The 24,076-nt window shown below is 36.9% G+C and overlaps 2 protein-coding genes and 1 long non-coding RNA gene across 5 annotated transcripts; 1 reads left to right on the top strand and 2 right to left on the bottom strand.

Annotated features, from left to right (window-relative positions):
• Positions 1–693: 693 nt before the first annotated feature.
• On the bottom strand, positions 694–4,046 carry LOC126615227 (uncharacterized). Its single transcript, XM_050283027.1, has 7 exons — positions 3,407–4,046; positions 3,116–3,286; positions 2,846–2,971; positions 2,378–2,524; positions 1,774–1,938; positions 1,136–1,315; positions 694–1,048 (listed from the first exon to the last, which is right to left on the bottom strand). Exons 1-7 carry the CDS (start codon positions 3,707–3,709, stop codon positions 983–985), a joined length of 1,158 nt encoding a protein of 385 aa, XP_050138984.1. The 5' UTR covers positions 3,710–4,046; the 3' UTR covers positions 694–982.
• A 7,347-nt stretch (positions 4,047–11,393) lies between these two features.
• Positions 11,394–20,694, top strand: LOC126615651 (uncharacterized). The gene is made up of 5 exons (XR_007620877.1): positions 11,394–16,733; positions 16,827–16,934; positions 19,727–19,908; positions 20,022–20,259; positions 20,529–20,694. It is a non-coding gene; the product is annotated as an uncharacterized LOC126615651 (long non-coding RNA).
• Positions 17,941–23,980, bottom strand: LOC126615649 (uncharacterized). 3 transcript variants are annotated; one of them, XM_050283511.1, is made up of 10 exons: positions 23,639–23,980; positions 21,484–23,424; positions 21,136–21,244; positions 20,988–21,054; positions 20,819–20,864; positions 20,631–20,729; positions 20,356–20,424; positions 20,019–20,256; positions 19,752–19,879; positions 17,941–19,443 (listed from the first exon to the last, which is right to left on the bottom strand). In XM_050283511.1, the coding sequence occupies exons 2-10, from the start codon at positions 21,703–21,705 to the stop codon at positions 18,184–18,186; spliced, it is 2,238 nt and encodes a 745-aa protein (XP_050139468.1). In that variant the 5' UTR covers positions 21,706–23,424; positions 23,639–23,980; the 3' UTR covers positions 17,941–18,183. The 3 variants fall into 3 exon arrangements, with proteins under 3 accessions (XP_050139468.1, XP_050139467.1, XP_050139470.1); XM_050283510.1 differs by having other exon boundaries at positions 21,484–21,707; XM_050283513.1 differs by having other exon boundaries at positions 21,136–21,238; positions 21,484–23,980.
• Between the last annotated feature and the right edge of the window lie 96 nt (positions 23,981–24,076).

Raw genomic sequence — 24,076 nt, 5'->3', positions numbered from 1 at the left:
AGATCCACTAAATTCTTATATGCAAAACTTGAACCGTTGATTTTTTTTAATCACTCAGTGGTGCGTACCATGAAAGAAAAATAACAAAGTATGAACAAATAACCAATGGTATGAGTAACACTTTGAAGGGCATGGGATTATCTGTTTGATATCCAAAAGAACTTGCATGCATTTGGGACAACAAAGTTGCAGTATCAAAAACCAAAAACACAATATCATCTGAGAAATTAAGACCTAGTTTGGGAGTGAGGTGCTTAAAAAAAAAGCACCTATGAAAAAAAGCTGTGAGGGTTTTAGGTGTTTGGTAAACTGAAAAAAAATAGCTTATTTTGGAAGCTGCTATGAGAATAAGCTGAAATCAAAAGAAAAAGCTGAAGCTGCTATTTGCAGCTTTGGAAAACTGGTTGTTTTTTAAAGCACACAGAACTACAGTGCTCCTTTAATAAAAAGACCCACTATCAAACTGCTTTTTTTTCCAAAGGCACTTTTACAAAAAAGTTTACCAAACGCTCTGCTGATTTATTTCACAGCCGCTTATTCTCACAGCACAGCCGCTTATTCTCACAGCAGCTTTTTTTCAAAACACAGCAATACCAAACCAGCCCTAAAACACATGGCGGTTATGATAGGCTTCGAATGCCGCCACCTTATCATCCCACTTGCATGTAAGTTTCTCTCGTTGAGACATATTGCTAACAGTAAGACTTGAGTGCATTCAAATTTATCAAAATGCAAAGAGATACTTCAACTCCCAAGCACTAATAAATTAACATTGTGGATTAACAAGCTTGATAGCTTAAAACTCACTACACGGAACTGCATCACAAATAGGCCAAGCAATTGGGAGGACCGATTATAAATGGCAAAAAGTATATTACAAACAACAAATAATATTGCTACAACTTCAAGTTTTTGTTGAAAGTACATATCTCCTTGCCAATCAAAGAAGAACATCTTCGGGGCCATTCGGTACCATTTGCCATTATTGGGAAGTACTATGGGAAGCTCCCCGGACTTCTGATGGCGGTGAAGGATAAGGAGGGATTACCTGAGTCAATGAATAGTTATGTCAAAGTCGGTCAAGAAGGCAGTGAAGGCAACAGGGATTGGGGAAAGACTCGAAACTAGAAGGTACCTTGATGGGATAAACTTCGGTGACTTCTTCAGTTCCCTCATCCAAGTATACAACATCCTGCATAGTTAGTTGGTGATATTCGACAATCTCCCTTAGGAAGCGGTTTTCACGTGCATACACTGAATTTTCGTGTGCCAATCTTGCCTTTTCTGCCAAAAGGGTTTCCAATTGCAGTCTTATCTGAACAGAAATATTAGTATCAAACACATTGCGACCCAATGCCATAATGGATATAGAAAGAGATATGATGCACAAAAATTTCAATGTAAACAAGTAGATTACTTTACTGCTTAAACTACCCAAAGGTCTCGAATATATAGGTCGTACCCAGTGCACAAGGCTCCCGCTTTACGCAGGGTCTGGGAGAGGTGAATGTCGGCTAGCCTTACCCCCATTTATGGAGAGACTGCTCTCAAGTCTCGAACCCGAGACCTACCGCTCATGGGCTGCTCTCATGGCCTATTTGTGAAAGGTCTCGAATATATCATATAAAAAAAATAACCTAAAGAAGGAAGGTGGTGAACCGTAAACCATACATAAGTTTCACGAGTCTCAACGTAAATTAAGGAAAGAAAACGGCAATGTGACAGAATACACCAAGAAACACTTGAAATGAAGAAGGGGAGCAAAATGGATACCAAATCATCATCTTCAGGGCTGTCTCCCCTTTCACGATTCTCCCGAAGGATTTTACTTTCTTCCTCCAGCTGCGCACATCGCTCCTTCGCAAAAGCAAAATCTGCTTTGACAGTCTTCAACTCCCGAAGAAGAAGTTTTGCTTTGGCAGCCATTGCCATTGCAACCTGTAGTGCAAAAAAAAAGGGCAAATCATGCATTTACTAATACAAGTAACATACAAACATCAAACATTATGATAGAAGGCACTGTATATATATCTCGGCCATCTTAAAATTCCTTCTTTTCCCTATAGTTTCCTGCTCTCATAAATAAGATAGAGTGGGCTGCGCTAAGCCTATGGTTCAAAAGATGCTACGCATGAACCCAATCGCAAGCTTATGGATGAAGCATTGAAGTCATTCAACACTTTTCATTCCATTAACTGTTGGGGCACACCAGATTTCATTAATTTTCATACACGATAGAAGAAAACTAGTAACATCCTATTAAAATATTCCAATTCCAACATTGTTCATATCCCACTATAGTAACAAATGTGAAAAGTTAACCTACACCAAAAAAAATCTATTATATCAACCAGTGACACAAAAGTTGCCACCTTACGTCGCGAGATGCCTTCAATTGCAGTTCTAGGTCAGCTTGCGTCTGAGGTTCTGATTTTTGTGCAGAACCACTAGGCTTTTTCCTGATATGCTTACGAGTTTCTTGAATGATGTCTGCAGTCCCCTTCTCAACAATTGTACGACCCTCCTGTCAAAGGGTGAAAGGCAGACAGTGGATATATGATCAACTAGGCACAAGTACCAATTATTGGACCGACTCCAGAGTAAGGAGACAGCTAAAGATAAAATTGCATAAATATGCACATGCAATGAATTTGTTCGGATACAGAAACACACACACAGAGTCAATGTTCATTCTTATTAGCATTCTTTATAAACACGCCAGGATAACTATACTATGTTTCAAGAATAGAGTGAAACAGAAGGCTAAATATTGGAATTACTTTTGGAAGCATGAGCAAAACATTTAAAATCAATGGTCAACTGAACATAAATTCACATTGCCTACCTCCAAAGCATTCCCAATGGTGCCACTAATATAACTAAGTGATGATGTAAATGCCCCCAATCCCTTCTGTAATGTGGGATTTTCAGTCTTTCCGCTGCTCTCAACAAATTGGTTCGGTTCAGGATACTGCAAATAGTTAGTAGATACACAAATTAGAGTATTAGATACTATAAATCTGCAAATACACAATCATTCAACAATGCAGCAGCAACTAAAAGTCTTTGGAAAATGCCAAGCTACTATAAAGACTTGATGAAATCTATATCTCACCTTACCCCTTGTCGGTGTAGACTGCATGCCCGCCCTTGTTGTTCGGGGTGAATCATAATCTTGAGCTCCATTATCGTCATCGTCGAGAATGGCCTTGGCTTTTCTGGCAAGAACACCCCAAAACCCATGTTTGGATTCATTCACGTTCTTCAATGAAGTATACTCATGTGGCTGAAAATCCAACAGAAAGCAGCAAAATTTAAGTAATGGGCAGAACAAAAACCGCAATCAGATGCAACAAAACACACAATTCACGAATGAAACAGCATAAAAGCATATGAATCCAAAGACCTTGGAGGATAGAGAAGAAGATGCAGTGGTGGCGGGGTTGGAATATCGGGAAGGCAATGAGGACGTTGGGGAGGAGGAGTTGACAGCCGGCTGAGCACCGCGAGCAGAGTAAGCGGAGGAGAGAGAGGAGTCCCGATGTGCCGACGAGGCTCGAATGGCTTTGGCCGCAAGCGAATCGTCAGACTGCGGCGGCGGCAATGGGTGCCGAGTTTTATCTTCCTCTTCTTCTTCAAATCGCAAGCTCGTGCTTGATGTCGATGACGACGACGAAGACAAAACCTGCTGCCTCCTTCTGTAAGCCATTTCCGACTAACCCCTCTTTCCTCCACTCAATCGAATTGCAAAACCCTAATCCCCAAATCAATTTCCGAGCCTCTGACACTCGCCGCTCATTCAAAATGCGAGCTTTACCCCTCTTTCTTCTTCGTTTTGGTCAACAGAGTCTCCCTGCGACTGCACGGATTGGAAATTGAAGAGGGATGATGACGAAAGCCCTAAACTTGGAAACCCAAGTACAGTCACAGAGAAGAAGATCTCCTTCCTCGGCCTTCAGCCGGACGAATCAGCCCTCTTTCTTCTGAATTCACCCGCCTGTGTGCGTTATGTTCCTCCGTCTCCGCCTTCGTCAACGCCCCTCCCACTTTCCTTTGAAAACAGAGTTACTGTTTTTCTTACTAAAATTAAGATGGACCTCTTTTGATTTGGGCCTGGTGCTTTGATCGGCCCAGGTTTTTGAATATGGGCTTTTCTGCTGTACACAGTCACAAAAACCTCTTTCTTTTCCAAATTCAACAGTAATGATGATAGTAGAGATAAGCCCAAATCTAAATACAGATGACAACTCTAATTGAACTTGTACTAAGAGAGATTGGTTTCGTTTTCTGTGAATGACGAGTTCGATATTTGATTAATTATAATGACTTATTGTGTAATTTAGCTCAAAATTCTCACATTTTCTCGATACAAGCGGTATTGAGGCAATGAGGAATCAAACTAGAAAACAAGTCCCTACCTTATAGTAAAATATCGTTGTATATCATACACTCAAATATCAATGTACTGGTTCAAATAGATAAAGTGACAATAGAAAGATGGGTTTGGATATTTAAAAGAATGCTTAACTATTTTAATTTGACCATATAGTTGTTTAAAGTTTCAGTTTGGCCCCTGATATTTTCAAAATAATGATAAACTGACTCCAAACATGTCATGTCAATTTTTTAGCTGTGTTTAAAAGTCAAAGCACACTCTAAAATTCATGTTCTATGCTTCATCTACGTGTTCAACACAACATACTCAAAATATAAAGTGTCCATACGAAATATATGTTTATCGATAAGAATATAGCATGTTTGTTTATTGTTTTCGGATGAGAAAACTGATTCAAATTTTAACTAATTTTAAACATTAAAAAGAGAAGCATCATTGATCATGTTAATTGATTTTAAGTCCACCTTTTATATATAAGACGACATTGACATGCTACTTGTGTAACAATACTCTTATCAATTATTTACTAGTTGAAATTAAAAACAATTCTTCAGTCCTGTACACACTCGACTTGAAGAGAATAGTATACAGAAAATGTGACATATATTTTGATGTGTATTGATGTATATTGCACATTTTATATATTTTATTTGCTACCTACTCATGAGTAGGGTGTGCCAGTTAGGTCCAGGGTCGATTAACCTTCATATACAAGGAATCATTTTAATATCCTATTTAGTTAAAAATTTGGGCTACTAAACTCGATCGACAATGTACATTGCACATTTAGACTTATATATGTGAGAATGTGCTTGGGGACAATGTCCCACAGTAATGAGAGATCAAACCATGCAATGGCTTATAAATAGTTGAACTACTCTTCATATTGCTAATTGGTTTTATAATGGAACCTCGACTTTCTTCATGAGATCAGAGCCAGGTTGGCTCACATGTAAAGCCATTGGCCACACGTGCTTCATGTCACCCAATTTGTATCCATGTATTAGACTTGCAAATTCGTCACACGTGAGGAGACATGTGGGAATGTGAGGACAAAATCCCACATTAGTGAACCATACAAAGATTTGTAAAGAATTAAATTACTCTTCATATAATTGTCAATTAATTTTACGGCGAAACCTTAATTTTCTTTATTATCCTTTGCTAATAGAAATGAAGGGAATATATAAGTACTTTGAATGTGCACATGTTTTGTTGTTGTTGGATTGTGGTGGCGCTGGTGTGAATGAAATATGAAAATGGTAGGTAAAGGGAGGGTGGCGTGGCCAGTGGCCACCCTTTTCCCAGACAAACAAACATGGGGTGGCTCTGACTGCGGTGGCAAACTCCATTATTTTGGTGTCAAATTATAAGAAAATTAATTAAAGACTTGTCGATCGGTTCAACTTTGAAACATTGTGCTGGTATACTCTTGCACATGAAGACATAACCACACATGATCGTGCTTACTTGTTTGCCTTAGCTATAGAGGAATCATCATATCTGAGGGTCCTTTTGCGAGGAGACGAGGACATGGATCAGACAGACATATTCTCTCAGGGAATCCTGGACTAGGTCTCCCAATGGACCCAACCAACGTTTAACAACTATATACTTATTGCACTATGCAAGAGTTAAACGTGACATTTGTTATTTATACGTCTGCTAATACGCATGTTAACACACTCTCTAATACATATGAGTTTCATAGATATAGTGAACTCATCTCTATTAGAGTGCATGGATCAATAGTTATATTGTTGTTAATTTTCTTGGTCTTACTAATTTTTATTTGTAACTCCGCCTGTGTAAGTTTATCTTACATTGCCGGTCCTAAGCCCGGATAAAGGAGGAGGGGGAGGGCGTCAGGTAGTCGACAGTCGGCGCTCCTAGGTTACGTCGAATCTTTATGAAAATGAATCTATAACAACCTGTATGGGCCATTTCCTTTTTTTGTTTTTCAATTTTCTTGCAAAAGAACAGAGATTAGATGGAGACCTCAACCATAAAATACAAGCTGGATGGATGAAGTGGAAGAGTACATCCGGCGTGGTATGTGACCGCCGTATGCCGCTGAAGCTCAAGAGAAAATTTTATAGGACGGCAATAAGGCCAGTGATACTGTATGACACAGAATGTTGCACGGTGAAGCGTCAACACGTACATAAAATGGGTGTAGCAGAGATGAGGATGCTTCGTTGGATGTGTGGGCACACGAGAAAGGATAAGATTAGGAATGAGGATATCCGAGGTAAAGTAGGAGTAGCTGAAATTGAAGGAAAGATGAAAGAAAATTGGTTACGGTGGTTTGGACATGTGCAAATAAGGCCTACTGACACTCCGGTTCAAAGATGTGACTACGGGACAGAGATTCAGGGCTGAAGGGGTAGAGGAAGATCTGAGAAAACTTTGGAAGAGACCGTAAGAAAAGACTTAGAGTACTTGGATCTAACGGAGGACATGACACATAACCGAGCGCAATGGCGTTCTAGGATTCATTTAGCCGACCCCACTTAGTGGGAAAATGCTTTGTTGTTGTTGTTGTTGTTGTTGTTGTTGTTTGTACTAATTTTTATTTGTCTATCTTTTTTTTTTTAATTTTATAAATTTCAGTCGATATTGTAATCGGTAAGTTGATATTATAATCGGTAAGTAATTATCCTTTTCAAGGGAAAATGAGTATGGTGCAACATTTTTTTCCTTAATTGGAGAAAGATTATGCAAAATTAGCACTTGGGCAATGGTTAAGTGCGGGGCACTTTCCCTTTCTCCAAAGAAGAAAGGATCATTACAGAAATCCTCGGCCCGTCTCTCCTCCACCAAATTTATTGATAAACTTGGAGCAACATTTAAGTACAAACAAATACTCCTCTTGTTCAAATGGATCCCAAAAGAAGAAAATCTGACACAATCGATGAACTCCAAGTACATTTAAAATCGATGGACTCAAAACCTTACTGAACTTTTATCTAAAGAAAGACTTCCTTGTAAATACTTGGATTCGTTTACAACAGTAATACATTCTCTCATCCTTTATTCTGTATAAAATATGACTGCATGATCCACAAATAGTAAGCTTGAATAAAACATTTCAACCACCCATAATTTATTGAAATACATAAGAAACAGTGATCGATAACAGAGATGAAAAGACACAATTTTTATTTCCAAAAGATGAAAACATTATAATCAACAACCTATATTGACAAAAAAAAAATTATATGAGGTATTTGTTGATTTCCCCCTCAAACTTGTAAGTAGCTGTCAATTTTCTCCATGAAATTTAATTTTAGTTAATTACCTCCCTAAACTATTATAACTGGCCGAAATCCCCCATACTGTTAGATTTTCTAATTTTCCGTCAAATATTTCATCGATCTCTGTCAACGCCAAAAAATTCTATAGGGCATAAAAGTAATTTGGCCACTCACCAAAGCCAAACTGACCGAGAGAGAGCATCAAGGTCAATAATTTGGCAAAAGAGGTATAATTGTTGAACACAAAGTTTCTGGAAGTAGGGGTTGGGGAGCACGATCTTCTGGTCCTTCTCGAACTTCTGCAAGAAGTTGACGAGGGAGGTGGAAGCTGGGAGGCGACGAAGGACGTCGAGGGATAATGGAATTGGAATTGGGGTCGCCATTGAAGCCGGAGTGACGTGACGTAGTAGGCAGTGAGGAGAGGGGTTTCTGGAGTTTTGGAGGGATGGGGCATGAAGGCGTTAATGGTGAAGAGGTCATGGGGATTAGGGAATGGAAGTGGCGTTGGGTTTGAGGGATGTGGGAGTTTGTGGAAATAAGGGGAAAAGAGGTGGGTAAAAGTGGAAATTGATGGGTGTTGGTGGGGTGGTTGCAGAGAAAAGAAGCATAGGGTGGTGGGCAAGTTGGGATTTGGGTGTTAATTGGTGGAAGTAGATTTTTGGAGGTGGTTTTGGGAGAGAGATTGAGGTTTAGAGATGTGGGGTGGAAAGAATTGGAAATGGGATTTAACTGTCGAATTCAGTGGGGAATTTTGCAGGAGTGGAATTAGAAGCATAGAAAATCAAAGGGCTCGTAAGGTATTTGGAGGAGGCGGATGAGGTTGTGGTGAGTTGAGTTGAGTAAGTCAGTCTCCCTATAAAAATACATCTTTGTTCAGGATGGACGGAATATCAGATGAGAAATTAGGAAATCTAACGGCTTGGGGAATTTGACTAATTATAAGAATTCATAAGAGTAATTGACTAAAACTAAAGTTCGGGGGAGGGGGGGGGGAATTGACAACGCCTTACAAATTTGAGGGGAAAATCAACAAATAAGCCAAAAATTATATAGGCTTGATTTCATTAGCATCCTTAAAACTCAACTCAAGTGTCACTTATTTTTTTGAAACTCAAATTTGGTCATTTAATTTCTTAAAATTCATCATATCTCACTTTATTCCATACAGTCCAACCCATTATAGCTGAGATGTGTGCCACATTGTAAAAATAAATATAAACTAGATTTTTTTAATTTCAAAATAAGAGAAACATAATTCTAATAAATATTTTTTTGGAGAAATGTGACACACATCTCAAAAATTAAACTACGGTAACGACCTGAGCCAAACTGGATATCACATTGCTCAACCTTGGCTTGTTTCATTTTTTAGAGCTCAAGATAGACTTGGCTAGCTCCTATCCAAGCTCGAGTAAGCTTAAAAACTTCAAAATTCAATACGGAGCTCAAGCTAGTCCGAGCTATTTAAAGCAATAAGATGTCTGCAACAAAACTTCACGACATGCCAACACAGTGAATAATATTATATATATATATATATATATATATATATATATATATATATATATATATATATATATATATCGAGAGAGAGAGAGAGAGAGAGAGAATTAAAATTGTCACTCTAAAAATCAATTGTGCACTTCTCATAATTAAGAGTATTTTTTTCTTTCTAAATATAATAAATTTGGGGTGCATAATTAGATTTTTAAAATGATAATAACAAGTCCATATATATAAATAAATAAACAGTATGACATAAAATTTTCAAAAATAATACTTTAAAATAGTATCTTTCTTTTTCCACACCTGTAATTTCCTTAAAAACAAAATACAATGAAGGGACATAATATCGATCTCCATCTAAAAGAAAACTAAAAGTGAAGATAATCAATCTAAAGTTAGAAGAATAGTAAATATATATAATTATCCAAAAGCAAAAGCTTGAACGTGATATTTCATCCAAGCAAACTTGTTAGAGTAGAATCTAGTTTAAACTATCTCGTAAAAAATAAATAAGTTGCTCACAAGCCTTACGAGTCAAATGATACACTTGGCTTGTTCTTTCATGAACTGAGCTTCCACGAACCAAATAAGAGTCAAACCTGTCACAAGCTTGAGCTATTTCGAGCTGGTTTACAACCCTAGCAACAATGAATCTATTTGTGTCACATAGACAATTTTAACGGATTTGTAACAAACTTTGACGATAGGAGGCAAAATGAGACTCAAGTTAAGTTTTAAAGAGTTAAGTGACAACATTTGGATTTAAAAAAATTAAGGAAGACTCGAGTTGAGTTTTAGTCGTAGAAAAAAGAAAATGACTTACATGAAAAATGTTCACGACCACTATAGCATCACATTCTTATAGTATAATGACAGATGCAGGTTTTTCAACACACGAATTGATTTTCGAAAAAAAAAAATACATGACATTTATTGGGATGCCACATAATGATAAACTCATTACATGTAAGTTGTTCTTATAGAGAAGGCATATTGTATGTGTGGTCAAATACAATATCAGTCATCGTGGTATTCTAGTTGGACCTACATGGTATCTCTATATATAACGCCAACAGCCTCTTTTGGGGTCACAGGCTTCACCAAAATGTTTTGGATAAAAATGTCTCCCAAACAAAAAAATTTAGAAGCAACCCAAAATAATGCAGGGGTATTTTCGTCATATAAACAATGTTTTTTAATAATGAATTCTTTTTGTACATTTTTTTAGTATCTCACAATAGACTAGTAATAATATGATTCAATCAATTATTTATTAAATATTATTTTATCTTTTTTAAACACGTTCCAACATCTTAAGAAGTGTGTAATGCCGGCTATAAAAGAGGTCATTCGTACGTGCATAATAATGTGATGCAATTAGTTGTCAAATGATTGTTTTTTTTTTTAACAAACGATATTATCTACACTAAGGTGTAGGGGGATGGCCTTAGCCTCACAATAATGTGATTCAATAAGGTGTTTATTAAATATTATTTTCTTTATTTTTAAACACGTTCAAAACATCTTAAGAGGCGCGTTGTGCCAGTTATAAAAAAAGTCTTTTGCACGCGCATAAAAATGTGATTCAATTAGTTGTCAAATGATTGTTTTTTTTGTTCTTTGAACAAACAATATTATCTGCACTAAGGGGAATGGGGTGGTCTTAGCCTTACAATAGATTAATAATAATGTGATTCAATTAACTGTTTATTAAATATTATTTTCTCTATTTTTAAACACGTTCAAAACATCTTAAGAGACGCGTATTGCTGATGATAAAAAAGGTTTTTTATGCGCATAATAATGTGATTCAATTAGTTGTCAAATGATTATTTTTTTTAACAAACGATGTTATATACACTAAGGATTGGATTCAACTGCTTTGATTTGTTTATGAGGTTTATTCTAGCATGATCTAATATTCTTTATTTACTTCAAATATTTAACTTTCTTTTTGTCATAAAAAAATTATTGAAGCAATTTATACATATAAATACATTTATAACGTGTAAATTATGCATAACATACCGTGATTCAGAAAATGTCTTATGCATATGACGGCTAGTGTAAATAAAATACGATGGGGGAGTAGGGTGAGGGGTAGTTAAGTCATTTCGATATTCAGAATGACTCAACGAGTATGAGACCCTGACTTTCTCTGCCGGACACATCTGTGACCTCAAACCCTATATATAGAGTACTTCTGCCCTACAAATACTGAGAGAAGATTTAGACCTAGATACTAGTGCAACAGACAGTAGTAGACGGGAGAGAGGGAGAGAGAGAGAGAGAGAGAGAGAGAGAGAAGCAAGCAAAGCTATGGTCAAAGAAACCCCACCACCTATTTCTTCTCCACACAGTAGTGGAGAGGATGAGCTGTATATATCAGTGGCATAATCATCTCTCTGAGTCTGTGGTGATATATCTGGAGATGGAGAAGAGATAGGGAGCCTTGTATTGTAGCGTATCCATGTTGAATGAGTAAATACTAGTAACAATAAGAAAAGGAAAGAAAAAAAAATACCACTTTTCACTTTTTTATTTTTATTTTTTTTTACTTTTATTCTTTTGGTATATAGTAACACACAAACACCAGTGCTTTTGCCAGATTTGTGTAGAGAGATCAGGTAGATAGAGAGATCTCCAATATATCGTTTTCCCTTCTCTGATTCCCATGAAAGACAGCGACACTTCCTCTCCTCCTTCCCCCCATTTTCCCTCTCCCTCCTCCCTCTCCCTCCTTGATTTTTGCATCACTCTTTTCGATTAATTATCTTTTTTCTTCTTAATAGTGTTATTTAATTATTCATGGGTTTTGTCTATTTATCTGTGTCTGCGTTTCTTCAATTCTTCTGAATGTATCATCACAGACTTATACACAGTGCGGCTGCTGATGGAGGTTGAATTGCAAGGATTTACTTTTTGGTGAAGTTGTAAGGACGTTTCTGTGGAGGTTATATTCTTAGTAAGTCTGAAAGTCTTTTAGTCCTTCAGTCTATCAGGTATGTGTTTGCTTCATTTTTGATAAGTTGGTCTTTCTCACACCATTTTATTTATTTGTTCCCTCCTAATCTCTAAAAAGCTCCTTAATTTGACGATGAGGTTCTCGTAGAAGAACTGTTACACAATCTTTACTAATTTTAATCTTTAATTTTACTAAATTGTGGTGATGAAAGCTGTTATACCATCTTTGTATATTATATACATATACATATATATATTGTTAAGAGTAATTCATAGGGCATCTAAGGCGATGATATATGATCTGATGTTTTTGGTGGTTGTGAATCTTTGGTGCATAGTAGTGGGATTATATTTACTTGGGGTCAGGGTTTATGCACATACTAACTTTGAGATCTGAATAAAAAGAAGTTACTCCCCCGCTTTAAATTATCTGGTTCTAATTATGTGTAAGTGGAAAACAGAAGAAATGGAGAGAAAGCAAGTCTTGGACATACATTATAAGTCATGGAAAGTCAGAATTCGACACTATTTTCTGGTAATTTGTATAATCTCTACACCTATTTGAGAATATATACAGGAATTACCCAAAAAAATTACAGATATGTTAATTGGGTTTTAAGAGCTCTGTAACATTAAAGTAATAGGATTTTAGGTTAGATTTGAACATTTCTGCTGCCAGAATTTCGGTAAGATTTCAGTTATATAAATAATAGTTCTGCTTGCAGGAATTCTGTAATTAAGTTAAGTAAGAATTAATATTATTGCTTTCAGGATTCCTATAACATTTCAGTAATAACTATTAATGGAATATACTTGAACATGAAATTCGAATGCTAGTCATCTGCATACACAAATTCCATCCAAGGAAGCACTAGTGAATACTGTGATCACTTTTTAACTTGTCATTTGCTTGTTTTCGTTTATTAATTAGACTTCAAAATGATTCAGGGAAACCTTATTAAGTTTATATGGTTGCATCATAGGCAAAAATGTACTTGGAATTGCAACGACATCATAATAACATTTTGTTCAATTAGCTGGTCATTAGTGAAAAAGAGAGAAAATCGAGTCTTCCTGTTGGTCTTTCTTGTTTTACCCCCTTCTGAATTAGCATAAACGTACCAAAATGTTTGTTTCCATTTTTCATCCCTTTGAATAATAGTTTTCATGGAGCAGTAAATATTGTTGGAATCATGTGTATTATGTGTTCTTAGAGATGGTTTAAGTGAGCTTTCTTCAGTCCACTCACGGAAGGGCAAAGGGTTTGAATTAGCTGCCGACTCATTCATTCAAACTCAGTAGAAAAGGAGTGGATATTTCTACTGCGAATGTGTGAATGATGCGGGAGATAAATTTCATTCTTTTCTTCTCTGTGCTTGGACTGAAGGGAGCTCCCTTTTACTATCTTCTTTGTTGTATACATTGTTTACCTAACCATTTCTTTTCATGATGTATTTAGTGATCAGAACTGTGTTTATCTCTGCATTGTTTTGTTACATATTCCTCAGGTGAATTAAATTATGTCTGATGTCTCTACTGATACTATAATTACAGTGCTCTCCGTTAATTTTCATAATTTTCTACACCACAATTTATGTTTGTGCATTTTGAACATGCTGAAGTTAAACTTAATAGGTCAGGGGTGCTATATCTATTACAATGGATGATGTGACACCATTTGAAATTCGACAACAAATTTAGTGTACGTTTTTGGTTGTATACATATATTTTGGTTGCAGGTAGTAGGAAATAAGAGAAAGAGGCTGATCAACTCTATGAAATTAGTGGGCATGGAACTTTAATGGAGAGGGAACTTCTTCCTCCCTTCAAAACATTTCCATTGAATTGAACAAAATGATTGTCGAGGGAAAAAGAACTTTCCTGTCCTGCCATCATTCCCCTCTTTTTCGTACTAACCACTTGGACTATCACACTAGACTGGATGAGTGAGATCTGGAGACTTATTTTTAGTAAAAACTTAGGGCTAAAAACATGCTGCTAGAGCGAGATGATGAGTATACCCCGTTGTATGGAAGTTTCTCTCCAACAGGTAAATGAAAGGGTAAAAGAACATGCTACTAGAGAGAGAGTATGTAGGTATATATATTCCCATTGTATCAAAACTTCTCTCCTGTGCTTATAGATTATTATTTTTAGTAAAAACTAGACAGTTAAAAACATGTTACTAGAGAACGTACTAGTCGAGCCGTGTCAACTGAACCCTCGCCAGGAGAAGGAGCTTTTCATTTGGTGCTTTACAATTTACAGGTGCATGTTTTATGTTGGGGAAATATGGAGGCTGTGGTTGGTTGTCTTTATTCTTTTGGCAATGTTTGGCAACGAATCATAATTAGAAAGTGAAATTTTATGGCATGCGTTTTGGCATCTTAAAACCCGCCTCATGTCTACGTCTAGTGGGGCTAAACGCAGTCTCTCAGTCTCTCAGAATTGCAGAGGTTGGAACTTGGAGCTATATGCTATTGTTGCACTTCATGCTTCATTGGCAGTCGTGATCACCGTATTTTATTGTATATCACATACCCCACAATCTACTTTTAGTCTTTATCAGCAGAAAATCTATTTCTTGAGCATTATTTTTGCACAAATTTGTTAGCCATTGAGGTAAAAATTAAGAAAGAAACATGGCTTCCTTCTTAGGTCATTGTCATTCATCCTAAACTGAAAATTACTATCTGACACGTATAAAAACTGTTTTTTGGTGTGATTTTAACGAGTTGTTACCTGCACCTATCAAGTTGTAAGTTGTGAGTTCTGTTGGATCCTTACAAGTAATGAGTCAAGCAGTGTTAAAAAATTTAGTTGTGAGTAGGGTTTTCTTGTTTGTATGGAGCGGAAAGCCCCTTTTTAGGGCTCAAAAGTTGGTATGCATATACTATGTGTACGTGTGTGCGAAGATCTAAAGTGAATTAAAATAAGCAGTTCATTGGTTGTCGATAATGGAAGTACACAAAAAAAAGATAATGAAAGTACAAGTGAAGTAGATTTTTAATTGTATTTATCGAGTAATGAGCATGTGTTACGGTTTTTGATTAACTTACAGTAAAATTAATATTCTTTCTATATGGGGGTGTGTTTCCATGTTGTCAGTTGCCCTATTTTATTATGTTGTTGATGTCATTCTAAGAAATCTCTAATTGGCTCAGTGCATGAGGTGATCTACCAGAAGACAACGGATCTTTTTGCTTGCTTTAGACTTCTTTCTTGGAAGCTTAAGTGCCTAGCTCGACCTATTTCATTACCAATTTGGGCAAGGAAGTTACTTGTATACCCAAGATATCTATGTATTAATCTTATGAGAACTCTCTCACGTCACTCGTATACAATGTCTTTCTCACAACAAGTAATCGGGGAGATCAGCTAGGTTTGAAAGAAGTGAGGTTGGAAGTGAGAGAACCTCTTGTATTTGTATATAACGAGAGAGGGAATTGTAGTTTCTCCTCGATTGTTTGTGTGCGCTTCCTCAATGTATGCTTGAAGCTCCCGTTCTGTGACGGGTTTTAGCAAGGAAGGTCATATTTTACTCGAGCTGAAACGATGCATGAACAATTGTTGGGCTGCAAAAGGTTAAACCGTTAGAAAATTAACCAACAGTGCCATAGTGGATGAAGTGAATTACTAGACAACAACTTGATCTTTTTGCTTTCGTTGGCTTCTTTCTTAATGCCTAGTTCTACCTATTTCATTACCAAGATAGGCAAGGAAAGAATAGACCACCTTACCAGTTTGAAAAACAAAAAGAAAATAGTTCACTACGAGAAACAAAAGAGTGAATGATTCATGTTAGACAGTTATTAGACTTTCGCGGCTTAAACTGTTAATGATACTCTTCAATTATGAGAGAAATTTCTCTTGTAAGTTTGCGACTTCTATATGATTATGGAGATTGGTTGATGAGTTTTATGTGGGTATATCGTATCACCACCTGCACAATCTGTCAGGTGTGAGATTTTATCACAAAAGGCCTCGGGGTTAGTTGAAGTGGGGTTAGGATATTTAAACTCTTCCTCCTCACGTGAGATCCAAGTAGTGGGTCACACGTGGAAGATCTACACATCGACAACCACGTAGAGTCAAGGGGACTCACCCTACACGCGGGGCTAAGGGACCCACCATCATTGTGCGGGGTCAAGGGGACCCACTCATCACATGGTAGTACAGTACGAGCCCGCTCCTTGACTCTGATACCATGTAGAATTATCAGAGAGACAGGTCAAAAGCACACTCCAACAACACTGATATTGTCCTTAATTTGGTAATTACCACATACACAATCCGTCAGGTATGAGATTTTATCACAAAAGGCCTCGGTGTTAGTTGGAGTAGGATTAAGATATTTAAACTCTTCTTTTCTCATTGATACGATCGATGTGAGACATTTCAACATATTGAACTTATGAAGTTTAAATTGTTAGCGCGTGAGTCAATAATGTATCCAAGTGAATAATGCAATTATAAACCTGCATGCATTATGTGCTTTCCAGATATCACACAAGGGAGGGAAAAGTTATCACACCTACTTATCAAAGCTCTCCGCAAAAGATAGATCCAGAACCAAAAACATCTCTTCCAACCCTAGGGGTCATAAAATAGTAAGTGTTCTCAACTCTTTTGCTTTCATCCTTTACATAATAGTTCATTGACATGTGAAGTAAGCTAAAGGTGGTCCTCTCTTGCAAACCTAGTCAGTGAAAACGATACGTACAGTAATGGTCCCCCCTCCCTGAGAGCTAAAGACTAAAAAAAGTAAGAGGTGGCAGCCTGCCAACATCGTATAATATGTTGACATGTCGGTAAGTTAAGGCATAAATTTTAGGCTTATTTTTTTGTTATGCTTTTTGGAACATCATTTCGATTTTACTTTAATTTCTGAAATTTAATTTTTATCATTTTACTTGCTGAAATTCAATTTGCTTTGTTTTGCCATCTTCGTTAGTTATCTTACAAAATCTGTTAGGATCATTAATGTGGCATGATTGGGCCCACTTACTTGCCATGTGTACAAAATATTATTAAAAACTATTATAATATTTTGAAAACTAAAAATATAATTAAAAAATGACAAGCTCTTCCTTATCCCCTCCATCAGTCCATCACAGCCGCACCTCCATGCCCAAAGCTTCCTAATCTAAACTACCCACCCGTTCGCTCAATAAAAATTCACAGATCTGCAACCTCCCAGCCCCTCAAGGGAGCTGTCTTTAATGTCCGTCCAAAATAATACCAACAATAAGCAATAAACCCAGCAACGAGCTTCCTAATCGAAGTGAAGTTTCACGGGCATAGCAAAGCATGCATGTGTTGTTTAATGATTAACTTTTACTTGTTATTTGTTATTGGAGGGTTAAGTATCTGCTTAGAATGGTACACACGAGCCAAATTAAAATATAAATACTGTAAAGCTTAAACTATCAGGTTGAGGGAAGGAGCCAGCCCATCTACAGGTGAAGTGGCTTTCACTAGGAATAAGTGCTTTTTGTCTTTTCACTTGCCCTCTTTGAGAACTTATGCGTCTTTTGATGCCACATTGCGAGAATTCATCATTTTAACGTTCATTTTTTAGACTCTTGAACTATAGCTGCGAGTGAAGAAAAAATTCAATTTGAAGCTCAGCCTTAAAAGAGGACTTAAATTGAAGGCCTAGCAAATTTGGTTTAGTCAAGTTGGCTAAAGTAGTGTGCTCACCTATGCTGGCAAATTTGAATCTCCCTCCTCGTAGTTTAAATTAAATTAAATTAAATAGAGTATTGCAGTTTAATAAATAAATAAAAAATTGAAGCCCTAAGGGATGGACATAGATGAACACAAATGAAGACATTACACATTAGAACATAAAACATAAGTCTGGGGTGCTACGAAAGCAGTTCAGAGACGACATAGATGAACAACGCTAAGAAAGACATCACACACTAGAACATAAAACATAAAATTATCTCTAACTTACGACAAGGCAAAGGACATTCAAAGGAGAAATACAAAACAAGTCCATTTGATCCACATTCATAGGATGATAGTTCAAAGGAGTCCCTCTAATAGCTCAACTCACAGCTGAAGAGACAAGTTAGGCTGCTGAGAGTCCACCAGCCAGGGCAGAAGATGTTCAGGAGTAGGCTCCTTTTGGTACCATTGAGTTGAAGCTCTTTCATGGCTACCAAATGCATTGTACAAGGGAGGAGGCTTCACTATTCCCTGAACCGCCAGTGACTCCACCCCTTGTTCTCTCCTCATAAACATGTCACTCTTTGCCAATGCACTATGATCCTCACCAAGCTTCAGTTTCATGCTCGGAAAGCTACTCATTTCTTGCACACCTTGCGCCGCATTGGGACTGTTAAATTGAGGCATGAGCTGACCTGCCTGTGTAGGGTTAGCTATATAGTTATTCTTTTGAGGAAGCTGACCTGCATGAAAAGAGTTAGCTGCATAGTTGCTACTCAGTTGAGCGTCGAAACCATTGAAGGAAGTTGTTGTCTGGATCAAACTCGACAGCTCTGGAGTGGGTGAAGGCAAGTAAGATGATGTCCTGAGATAGGTGTTGGTATTTGACATGATCTCTTGCAGCCTCGACTGATTCAATGCAGTCCTAGACATCCGAGCTTGCGGAAGCAGCTGCAGGTTTCCTACATTGTTACGTTCTGCTAGCATATCCACAGTCCTAAACTTTGTGCTGTTTGTCTCAGGACCACCCAAATCTCTAACAACGCGAATGTGCGACTCCAACTGAACGTTGCTGTTCTGATTTTGATGAGGCCTGCCTTCCATTTTGCTCTTGTGAAGTCTTATACCATTGGTAAGACTAGGGGAGTCCATGATTTTGTTTATATCAATACCTATCCGTTCCGGGAAAGCTTTTTTATACGTATATCCTTCCTCATGTGCCTTCCCTTTCGGGTCAATGAGATTACCCTTCATGTCTATTCTGGATGTGTCGGGTGCATTCATGTTTCTATTGTAAGCACCCTCATTGATGCATAGGCTGGCTCTAACCGGGGCATATCCTTGTGCAGAAGCATCACCAAGAAAATAAGGAACATTCACTTCCTTTGGCAAGTTATACTGGGAATTATGTTGCATTTGAGTCATTTGAGAACTATTAACACCAATAGGATGACCAAGTGCCGGTGATGCAGATAGGGCGAAAGCAGGATAATTTTGGTTCTGAAATGGAGGGGTTGCCTGAGGCTGACAATTCTGAGCTGCAACTAGACTTTCTAATTTCTTCTTAGCAACCATTTGAGCTGTTGGCCCCAAATTTTTAACAAACCGCACGAGACTTTCTTTGTATCCTAAACCAGCATCAATCTACATTGTCAAGAAGAAGCAACCAAGTTATATATTTAATTATTTATACTTATATATCAAGTTTGCCCAAACCAGTACATAATCTCAAAGTTAAAACATTTTTCAAACACTTCCATAAAATTCTATGAGAACAACTGAATACAGACAGGCTATCAGTCTTCGGTCATGGAACAAATTGCATGCCAAGTAAAAGTCCTTTTCTGTGTACATATGAAACATATCGTGCAGAAGTTACGAAAAATCTTGTGTGTAAAAAACTAACTTGCTGTACTTCCTTTTGCAGGTGAGGTTATATCATAGCAACTTACATGAACAAGTGATTTGTTGGGTGCATTGTAGACAGCTGAGATTAAAGATTCATTCTCTTTGGAAGGCGTACAATAAGTGTAACGCCTCTGCGCTTCGGCTAAATTTGAGTCCCTACCATCTCTCAATCCTGTCCAAAGCAAGGGAAAAGCAAACCAGGTTAGCTTCCTTTCCATCCATAAAAATGCATGAAGGTAGAAAAATTCTTCGAATTCTGCCTGTTCTAGTTATCTTCTAATCAGTAGTCTCTAAGCCATTGCAATACTTACCAGGATTTGGATCTGCTTGTTTTTCTCTTCTGAGGGATGAGCCACACAAGCGCCATGGTTTGCCAGTTGGTTCAAGAAACTTTGGCTTCCCAGTTGGTTCAAGAAACTTTGAGTGTATATCTCCACCATTTCCATGAGGGCAGAGTATTTCATGGAAGTAATATTTTAACAGAAAACGTAGTCGATCACATCTCAGAGTTCTGAAAAGTTCGTCGGCTAGATCTTTTATACCTTGAGCCTGGTAAGAAAAATAAGATTTTCATGGTAGTTTATATTACAAAAAAAAAAAAAAAAAAAAAAAACCGATGAAAAGGAAGAATTAAATAAATTAACCTACCTCTTGGTAATATATGGTGGCTTCTGCGTTAAAGTGAATTGCATTTTTGGGTATCAGCAGCACATCACGCTGTTAATTCAAAGAAAAAAGTTCATAATTTCGCCAATTACATATGCAACTTGGTGCAATTCAAAACATAAGATGATGTGGTAATTTTTTCCGGTTTTTGAAAGACACCGGATACGAAGGAGAGTTGAAGATGGTGCAACACAAATTGCAAGAAGAAGAAGAGGAAAGAATAGGAAAGGAGGAAGAGTGTTTGTTTTGGCACGAACCTTGAATTGTTGCAGGGTTGCATACATTTCTGCATGAAGTTTATCTCTCACGGTGCCGAAATCCATTGGATTTTTTATGATTGCGTAATAGGTTGTTACCTTGGAAACCAAGAAACATATCGTTGTTTTCTGATTAGAAAGATGAAAAAAAAATGTGAGAAAAATTTGGCAACAAGTATAGAACTAACCTTGTTAGGGTCAACAGGCTGAGCAAATGCATCATGTGTGTCCCTCCTATGTAAAGCAGAAAGATTAGGATAAAAAAATACATATCGTATGTAAATAATCGACGTCCTTAAGTAATTTTTCAAGTAGTTATTCAAGCATTGCAGAAGAGGGAAAAAAATGTGCACACACCTCTGTAATGTATTAAGGATGTACTCGCAGACTTGTTTCACCGACAATGGCGTAGATAACAGTTGTTCTGCAACATGAACAATAACTACGTTACTGCATTCGGAAATCTTGAATTAAACAAAATCTATGTTAGAAATAAGAGGCTCACTGATCTTTATCGCATCGACATCATGTATTCGATCTTCAAAATCCTTCATGCAACGGCAAATGAGAAGGGAAGGATTACCGAGCTGCGACTTATGGAAAGGACCCTGCAGCTGAAATAAGTATCCAAGATAAACTAGAGTTCCAATTTATATATGCAAATATATACGTTTGTTCTTCACTTAAACGAACATTGTTTCTTTATTAGAGAACAAACTATCTGTACTGTATCGTTAAGGTGTCAATATCATTGTCAATAAGTACCAACATGTTATTGATACACAATCAACAATATCAATACAAAGAATATATGTAAATACATAATGCAAGAGTAGGGCAGGGACAGAACGACCTGTTGAGAAGATAGACCAACATCTTCAAGTTTTTTGCGCTTTCGGCCCCTCTTGGCACCAGAAGCTGCTGGTTTTGCTGCAACGGGTGTCTGACCGTTCTCTCTACCGACATTGTCTTTGGATTTGGAGATTTCCTTGTTCTTCTTAACCTCCTTCAATGCCAATATTCGGGCACTCTTCCTTCTCCCTTCAACTAGTTCACTTCCCTCCCATATTTCCATCCCTGGATTGCACCATATACATTTTAATTTTAACCCACGTTTGTAATATAGAAAATGGGCACAAAAAAGGTCGGTTACAAACTTTTAGTAAAAAATAGAACCGGAGGCCCACTAAACTTATAATAATACCGGACATAACCCACGATTCAGTGTTCTCAAGTTTCATTTTTGATTAAAGGTTTGTACTTAGTTTGTGTATGTAATTCACTTCTAATTTTCTGTTACTATTCCCATATCAGCTTTTATAAGAAATTTTATTTTCTATGTTACTCTCTTTAAAATTAATCTATAAAAAAGGAACAAAGAAAGAACATGAAAACTTACGTGAAGTAAAGTTTGAAGCAAAAGTAAATTAGGACGTAATAGAAAAGGAATTTTTTTACCATTGTTGTGACCTTGTTGTGTGGAATGGAGGGAGGAAAACAACAAATGAATATTTTGGGGCTTTTTAGTTCTATGAGATTGGCATAACTTCTCATTTTAATCCATGACATTAAAAATCGATAGAAGCGATCTTTGAGTTTGTTCACCGTAAATCATTTTGTTTATTCTATGAAAATATTTTAATATCCTCATTAAGTAGATGAGTTGATTTGACAAAAATATCCTTAAAAAGGTGGTCACATGGTCGTTCACGTGACAATTTGACAAAGATATTGATAAATTTTTTCGGAATGACCAAAATAATTTACGGTGTACAAACTTAGAAATCACTTCTATCGAATCTTAGGGACCAAAATGAAGAATTATACCAATCTCAGAGACCATTTTAACTATAAAACCGTACGGAAGTGCAAAATACCAATTCATTTGTAACATTAGCATCAGCTCCAAGATATTTTACCAAAATATTTTACAGCTCATCACCTATGATGTCACTTTCGTTGCTAGTTTTACCGCAAAGAGAAGGTTGGCAAGGTGAAAATATTTTGCTTTTTTCAAACAACAATGTCTTGAAACAAACTTCCTTTTGATGAAAAGTAGAACTAGAAATTTTTACCCCGATGTTTTATTGACAACAAGCGATTCGTCAGTGTTTGACATACATTTAGATTGTAAAAGCACTTTTTAGATTTTAATTAAATTTCATCTAGCCAAAATGTTTAGACATAGTAATTAAATTTCAATGTGCTTCTAGCAAAAATGTTTAGACATAATAGTAAGTTTTGGAAAATTTCTCCCTAAACAAAGAGAGAAGGTTTGCAAGGTGAAACTATTTCTGTTTTTTTTCTTTGGCCAAACACTAACGGCTTAAAACAAATTTCCTTATGATGAAAAGTAGAACTTGAAATTTTTACCATGATAATTTATTGAAATAACCGCAACTCTTGATTTCTAGAGGTATCCGTTTGGAAGTGTTTTCAGAAAAGCTAAAAAAGCCTTGAAATTGCACCCAAAAAAAAAAAAAAAAAAATCTCAGACAACTTTTGATAGAAATAGTCAGAAGTGTTTCCGAATAATAAAAGCACTTTTAGAAGAACATTTAAGCCTTTAATTCAAATTTGAACGTGCATCTAGCAAAAACGCTTGTTCTTAGAAGTGCTTCAAGAAGCACTCCCTCAATTGTATGCTCATTTTCAAACTCCTACATTGAGGATCCATTGTTAACATGTACATGCAAAAGGAGAGGAGAATAAGGATGAATGCTACACAGGCCACATGGTAGTCTTCCTTTTACTCCCCTTTTCTTCCTTTTGCAGCACAAGTACATTTTTGCACCTTCAAAATTTGAAGCAAGAATGGTTAAAGGATACAGGCAAATGAAAAACTACTGAAATTAAAGTAAGAAAAATAAAACGGGACCGAAAAACCCCGCCAACCGAACTTTAGAAGCTCGAAACAAAGATGTTACGAACAACCAGGTAAAAATGCAGCTATGTACAGATTCTGTATAGAAGGAAAGGCAGATTGGAGCAAAGAAAAGAGAACAAACCTTATGAGAGAGCCAATGCAGCACTTGAGATAAAAGCAAATGGGAAAGTGCAGGTAAAATTACCAAATGAACACTCACAGCCCTAGAACTCTTTCAAATCTGGCAAAATTCTCATCACATAACATGCATTCAAACCACTCTCAGACTCAAGTGATCAAGAACTTCTAAACAGATGAATTTATACACCGGGCACTTTTGTCCGTGCTCGGGGCAGGTGGTCAGGCAAGCGTTACATGCAACGATTATTTTGACAACTGTATGATGAACAAACTCGACTTCTACAAGTGCCAGTAACTTCCTAATCTGTTCAACATGCAATTGTTACGCCAGATTTGGCACAACACTATTTACGTTACACAATGTCGCTATTGATACGACAAAAGAATAACGTAAGCAAAATTACCTTTCACTCCACAAACGCAATAAAGAACCATAAAT

This window comes from Malus sylvestris, chromosome 3, assembly GCF_916048215.2.
Source record: "Malus sylvestris chromosome 3, drMalSylv7.2, whole genome shotgun sequence".
Lineage (NCBI taxonomy): Eukaryota > Viridiplantae > Streptophyta > Magnoliopsida > Rosales > Rosaceae > Malus > Malus sylvestris.
The sequence above is the reverse complement of the archived record's forward strand: the minus strand, read 5'-3'. Positions and strand labels throughout refer to the sequence as shown.